General features: G+C 39.4%; 1 protein-coding gene across 1 annotated transcript; it reads right to left on the bottom strand.

The window, feature by feature from the left end:
* Nucleotides 1-2,755: 2,755 nt before the first annotated feature.
* On the bottom strand, nt 2,756-6,826 carry TRNT1 (tRNA nucleotidyl transferase, CCA-adding, 1; the record flags this gene model as incomplete). Its single annotated transcript, XM_009585732.1, has 6 exons — nt 2,756-3,034; nt 4,361-4,611; nt 4,777-4,970; nt 5,494-5,620; nt 5,866-6,004; nt 6,603-6,826. Coding segments are annotated over 6 exons (1,184 nt in total), but the record flags the coding sequence as incomplete, so codon positions are not given.
* Between the last annotated feature and the right edge of the window lie 679 nt (nt 6,827-7,505).

Here is a 7,505-nt window from a genome sequence, read left to right as displayed (position 1 = left end):
TCCTGCCCTGCTGCTCCGGGCCCCAATTTGAATGAAAATTAGCTTCACCCACAGGAAGAAGAGTTTGTTTATTAGTTTTTGCAAGTTTTTGGGATACATCCCCCGCAAGGACAAGCGGGCGTATGGGAAATGTTAGTCTTTTACTCTTTTTCCAACATGTTAGTCTTTTACTCTTTTTCCAACAACCCCGGAGAGTGATGGACTGAACGTCCATGCTGGCAGCTGCTCTTGGAAAGGGCTGTCACGCTCAGGAGCCAGGAACAGCTACCAACCAGCAAAGCCACGCTGTTTTTTGATGTGTAACTTTAATTAAAATTCACATTGTGAATATCGTTTAATTAGTCAAGTAATCCACTGGAGAAGAATACTCTACTTGACCATATATGTGTCAACTGCTTTGTCTCTTATCTCCCAATTTGGTATTTAAATAGCTCGTACTCAAGTGTTTATTCAAATATGTCATTTTTCCAGAACTCAAGCTGGTACTGCTTGCTTAAAAGATGCTATTGTTTTGATTTAATACAGTTCCATTTTTTAATAGGGTTTAATATCTTTGAAATACAGCACAACAGAGATGCTCAATAGACCAACTGGAAACCTCAAGCATAGTAAGATTTTTAAATGAGCTATTTGAGCAAATGTGCTAACTACACCAAATTAAAGGCAGGACTGTTCAATTAAGATGCTTTCAGAATAATCTGTTTGTGCTGTTTTTCACAAGTGCTGGAGATGATTGTAAAGGTTTCAAGCTTGTGTCCTTAAAAACCCTTCCTCCAAGTGGAGTTTGACGCTGACAACAATTTTTGGTAACGTGAAGTGTAGTTGCTAATATTTTACCACCTCCACAGAAGTTGCCTTAAAAGATGCAGTTTTGTGAAGTGATCTTTGCAAGAGTCTAGTATAGTACTAAATTTTATACCTGTCTCCCTCCCAAGATTTCAGTAGTTCAATAAATTACACAAGGAGGCTTCAATTTAATTACATAATTAAATCAAACACCATCATGTTCTTACAAGATTTTCCTTATTAACAGAGAAAAATAGCACTTTTTTTGTTCCCTTGCTGTCTTCCTGAAGTTCCTAAGTACCTTCAGAATAATTTATTTCAAGTAACTGACTTCCTAGGGAAAAAAAAAAAAAGCAGCTGGAAAGTTAACTACATGAAAGCATAAAATGCTGATATATTTTTTTGTGGCACTGGTATTGCTGCCATCTAGTGTTGCAAAATGGTATCTGAGGAAAATGAAATCCAAACAATTTTATTACTTACCATGGTTTTGTAGGAAAACTTAAACCTGCAATAAAATTTGTATAAACAAGAAATGCTCTCAGTTAGAGCTATTTTTTTGTTTTTTAAAAGCACACCAAAAAAGCCAGGGATGGTAATACATGTTCATTAAGATCACCGCTGCTTCAAAACAGCGTTACTTGGTGGCTGCTGTTCAAACAGACTGCAAACTCTTCATTGAACCTGCTATGAGTTATTAGGTACTACATGCAAACAACTCTCTCCTTGTCTAGGTTTCCTTCCCCCATCAGTTTTAACTAATAGTCATATTTTCCAAAGTATTATAGATACATTTCTTTATTAATTTTGAAGGGCCAAGTTATTTAGAATTTCCTTTTGAACTGAATTCAGAGTGCATTTTTAGTGTGGATCTGTTCAGATAGAAGAAACGTTAAGGATAATTAACACAGAAGCAACACAGGGAAGACCCTGGTGCGATAGTGTGGATGTTAAGCCTTCTTCCCCAAATAATCCTACCGAGTTAAACACAGTGGCCGCAAATCAGAGAGGAGGTGAATGCCTCTGGGTCTCACTGCTGCGAGTTACAGGAAAGCATGTGGGGAGAAATACTGAAGGCAAATCGGCACTTTCTTGAGAGCGTTAGTACTCTGAAGGTGACAGAGCTGCAGGACCTACCTCAGGTTCACTCTGTTTAGGCACACTCGCACCATCACCCGAATTCTACTCATACTTCATGGGGAAAGAAAAAAGGAAAGAAAGCAGGCATCAACTACCAGACAGGGCGGGGGGAAAGGCAGGGAGCCTGGGATCTCCCTTCCCTTCTACTATTAACATTAAGAGTGTTTCACCCACAAAGTTGAAAACATACTATAGAACCCTTTGCCAGTTTTCTATAGATTTAGTTACTCAGTGATAAACAAGTTACTGAAAAACTACTGAAGAGACAAGTTCATGATACGTCCTCAGCTAAGTCATCCTTTTAATCTAAAATTGATTCTGGAATTATGGAAAATAAAAATCTTTTCAGAAAACAGACTTACTTTACATGGTAAGACTGTTTGGGAACTGCTGGAGTGAGCATTTCAATCTGGTATCTAGCTTTAACTACAAAAAGATTTAGAGCCTTATTATTTCTAGACACTTTGTCGCTCTCTTAGGCACAAAAAAACACCATGATTTTATCTAGAGGACAGAAACACCTTTTTTGGGGTTTTTTTTTTAGATGTAGCAAAATCAGAATGAGAAAAATACTGGTGTCATGTCTAATGCCCCAGAGTCAAGATAAAGTTAAATATTTATCATTAAAATACAACAACAAGAGGTAGAGACTGTGGAATTTGGCAAATAACATTTTGCATTACTACAAAATTAAACTTCTCCTCGCAGAAATTACGAATTAGTAGCAGGAGAACCGTGCTGTCTGAAGATCTTAAATATGACAAATGCTATCTTGGCTGTGACAACACTGACTGGTATTTACTGGTATCTCAGTTACACTTAGAACAGGGCACAAACAGTGCTCTACCATTATTCAATTTTACAACTTCTTCAGGCAACTTAACAGTTCTTCTTTATCCATGTGGTATCCACTCTTCTTCCATTCATCCCTTAACTGCTGTAATGCTGTTCCAATTTCTTTTCCAGAAGACACACCCATTTTTCTTAAATCATGGCCACTAACAGGAAAAGAAGGAGCAGTCCATTGCTGCATTTCTGTTAAAAGATGTTCTTCTCCTTGGTATTTTAGAAGCTCACAGATCTTGGAATTTGTATTAGCTTCCCTAGACTAAAAGAAAAAACAAAGAAAAGAAAGGATTCACTATGAAACAGTAGAAAACTGCTCAAACTGTGCTCAACATTGCGTTATTCCCATGACATCTTGTTAGGCACATCCGGATGTATTGGAACTATGAAAGCGAGGATTCTCTTCCGCCTCACAAGCTTTAAAACTCAGTCCTAACTTGGAGGCTCTGGGAGATCCTTGGAGACTTCTTGAATTCCAGGTAATAGCTGTAACCATTATCTTCAACCTCCAACTGGAGAGGAACGATTACCTTTCCTGTGGGAGACAGGCCTCCCTGCCACAAACTGACAGAGACTGCCGTCTCTTGCCTTCAGTCTCAGGTTCTGCAACAAAAGTGCAGAACTTCACCTGAAAATTACTTGAACTTTGCTGTGGAAGAATGTCACAAGTTGCCTACTTAACAGTACTCCTCACGAAGAACACATACCGATGCTCCAGGAATGGCACCGACTTTCAATACACGATTCAAGGAGCTGAATTTCACATTAAAAAGCTGGAGTCTCTTGAGGTCCAGATCCTGTCTCATGTTTTAATGCGAAAGGGGAGATCAGCTGGGACAGTACAGCAAACTGTCAGTCCCTAGGTATGTTCATAGGAAAAGCCTGTTTCAGATGACTGAATATGACATTTTTCAGCCTGGCTGAAAGGTAGGCTTTTAAATCTAGTCAAAAAGTTGCTGCAGAACACAAGGTGCTCAGAACTGCTAAAAATATGGTGTGGGGGTTTTTTTGTACGTTTGAAATACTTTCTGAAAAATTAAAGCCTCAGTATTTAGGATGGGAAAGAAAAAAGCTTTTGAACCCAAGTAGAAGTGTCTGCTATTTATCCTCTTGCAAAACTAAACTCTACTAAAGGAAAAGAATCTTTTTATACCAAAGTTTCTGCTTTATGTTGCAGAGACATGCCAGGACATTCGCAATAGCTCTTGTTAATTTCTGGTCCCCTCTCCAGAGGAAAAACAAAGGGGAAAAACAAACAAAGCAACCCCACCTTAGTTAACCGGAACTGGTATCAATAATACGGAAAGATATTCTCCCAGTTATTATGACGATACTACACTGGGAGCAATCCAAATTTGACTAATACTTTTTGTCAGTACATCCCATCTTTCTGATGAAAATGTCATGGTCTTTAAAATTCTGGCAAAAATTTCCCTAAGACCAAAACCAAGCCTGCCGATGAAATGGCTCTTACTTGACTCTTTAAGGCCCTTTCTTTCCACTAGGCATTGTCATCTCTGCTACTCTGTAAAACTGGAAATTCAGTTTACTGTGAAGAACAAAATAAAGCAATATGAAATACACTTACATCCATTACGAAGTCTTGATATGGTCTAAGTGGTTCTGGACCCATGGCTTTGGTTAACTCTTGCCGGTGCTTCACTAAAAAAAGGCCAAGGTTTTTTTCTTCTTTTGAGATTTTCAGCCTCAAATCGAGGTTCGTGACATCGTCCTTCACCTTGAACAACGACGTCAGAACAGTCATCGGTTTTGGACACAGATTTTGAATATTTTTAGTGACTCTGGCAAATTCCTCTAAATTTCCAGCAAGTGGTAGTCCTAAAGGGATACACACCAAAAAAGTGGAACAAAGAGTCTTAAGAAATGTGGATGTTAACATGGGGGTGGGGGGGGAATCTAATTTCTTTCTGGGTAAAACCAAGTTTTATCTCACTTTGCCATGCTGCAGTTCTGTTTGTATATGATATAGGAGTACCACTTTACCTATGTATTGGGCAATATCCAGCTCATACATAAGTCGAACCAAATGATTTACATGGTTTCCAAGAAGAATTTTTTTCAGTTCCATCCAAATCCTTTCTCCTGATATTCCAGCCAAACCTTTGGCATTTTCTTTAATTGCTTGCAGTGTACTAGGTTCATGATCACCAGGTTTCTCTGCGATTCTTCCATAAAACCTGCCCAAATAAAATCTCTGTATGTTAGACTGAGAACAATTATTCCATTTAGAATCATAGAATCATTTAGGTTGGAAAGGACTTTTAAGATCATTGAGTCCAACTGTTAACCTAGCACTGCCAAGTCCACCACTAAACCATGTCCCTAAGCACCTCATCTACACGTCTTTTAAATACCTCCAGAGACGGTGACTCCACCACTTCCCTGGGCAGCCTGTTCCAATGCTTGACAACCCTTTCAGTGAAGAAATTTTTCCTAATATCCAATCTAAACCTCCCCTGGAGCAACTTCAGGTCGTTTCCTCTTGTCCTATTGCTTGTTACTTGGGAGAAGAATTTATTACTGCTATCCAGAGAATGAATGTCATGACAGTGTTAAATATTCTAATTTAGAATACTAGAGGAAACTTAACAATATGACAATCACAACTCTTTTTACATCACTGATCTCTTTTTGCACGTTTCTGAAACCTTCTATAATGCTTAGTTCATTTCTTTATCTAGGAAAAGCAAAACCTAGTACCTGAAATATCTTAGGATTCGTAAATAATCTTCTTGTATTCTCTCACTTGCCTTTCCTACAAATCTAATTTTGTTGTTTTTCAAGTCTTCATATCCATTAAAAAAGTCATACAGCATACCATCCAAACCTAGAAAAAGAAGAAAAAAAAAAAGGAAGAATATGAATTTACAAACACAATTAAATTTCTCATTTGAAAATACAGAAGACAAGTTGTGTGATTTGACCTGTTTTACCAGATCATCTCACATATTTGTACAAACCTTTCAGCTGACAGCAGTACAAACAAACAAAATTGGAACAGACTGAGAGAACTTACTGACTTAATTTGAAAAGCAGTGTTTCATCTAAGTATTTGCTTTTGAAAGAATTTACCTAAAAACATGGAATTGACAGTCAGATCCCTCCTTTCAGCATCCTTTTCCCAGTCAGTGGTGAATTCCACCTCTGCATGTCGTCCATCGGTGACAACATCTATTCTAAGAGTAGTAATTTCAAAATTCTGTTCATGGAGCTGAAAATCCCACAGACATTGTTACTTCAACACAATCACGAATATAAATGTAAAAGCTGTATATTTTTTCAACCTCATGTTTGTATGCAAGTTAGTGCTCAAGCTGGATACATGCAAACCAACATGTACCATGTTTTCATACAGAGCAGATAATCAAGAAATACTAACACCTGAAAATAATCCTTGCATTATTCATTTTCTAGCTAGCCTGCAGAAATCTTCCTGCAGAAGATGGAATAAGAGGCAGAGGAATGAGCAAGGTACAGGAAGCAAGACTTGGGATATCAGGAGCAGGAAATACCAGGATCAACTTCCCCACATTATCTGAACATGTGGGTGGCCTACGTTATCTTTTCTAGTGATGACACAGCAGCATAAATGGCTTATGCAGAGGTAACATGCATTAAAATATGGTAATTAATTGAATTCTACAAACAAAGAATAATCAAGAGATCATTGCATACTTTAAAGCAGGATCTCATTTAAACTCTTACTGTGATACTTTAACAGAGAAGGAGCATGCTACCAGTTTTCTACCGGCTATGCTGCACATCCACAGACACAGTTAGAAAAGATTCAAGTCAAAACATAAACCAACCCTGGCAGTAATGGTTCCATGTTTTTCTCCTTTGTTATTGATCAGACGAACACCAGCAGATGTGAACATTTCCTTCATCTCTGCTGGTGTAGCTGTAGTGGCAAAATCTATATCTTGTGGTGTCATTCCACTTAGTAAATCCCTCACAGCACCTCCTGCTATTCTCAGCTCATAGTTCTTCTTCTCAAACAATTCTGGGAAGGAAAGGACAAGTGTAAAGCACTCTCTCAAATAAAAACTGTCATAGCACACTGTCAGCCATAACCTACCTTTTCACAAACTGAGATCATAGATGTGGGAATATGTACTCAAATATGCAGTAAGCAGCAAGTATGTAGGTACCTCACAGCTTCACGCAAAATGCACAAATTAGGTACACAGCTGAGCACCCACAGGTATTTTCCCAGTAATTTCTGATATATTTTTCCGGGGCATTTCTGATAACCTAAATATTAACAGGTTGCTAATTGATACTGGGGGACTCTGGCTGTGGAACATTTTTAGCAGTTAGTAGCTGACAAGGGAAAAGTGCTTAGTTTACTTATGGCAGAGCACAGTGAACCGTGAATCCAAACTTCTTCAGCAACAATACCCCACCACAGCTGATGAAAACCGAGCTCCGCCATGTCATTTTAAAGTCCGAGTGGCTAGAGCTGAAGAGCAGCACACACCTCCCAGAACACAACAGCTACCCAGCACCCGCGACCGGGCCGCCAAAGCCCCTGTCCCTTCCCCTCGTACGGGGGCCAGGGGCTGCGCCTACAGCAGTGACAGGAGGCAAGGCGCAACGCCTGCATTCGCCGCCTCGGCTCTCCAGGCCGGCGTTCTGGTCCTCCTCACGGGACACTTCGGGGGCCGCGGCTCAGCCCCGCGGATGCCCGGGCCCATTCGCCCCCCGTGCCG

Source organism: Fulmarus glacialis, unplaced genomic scaffold, assembly GCF_000690835.1.
Source record: "Fulmarus glacialis isolate BGI_N327 unplaced genomic scaffold, ASM69083v1 scaffold44389, whole genome shotgun sequence".
Taxonomy (NCBI): domain Eukaryota; kingdom Metazoa; phylum Chordata; class Aves; order Procellariiformes; family Procellariidae; genus Fulmarus; species Fulmarus glacialis.
Note: the sequence above shows the minus strand (reverse complement) of the source record. Positions and strands in the feature narration are given on the sequence as shown.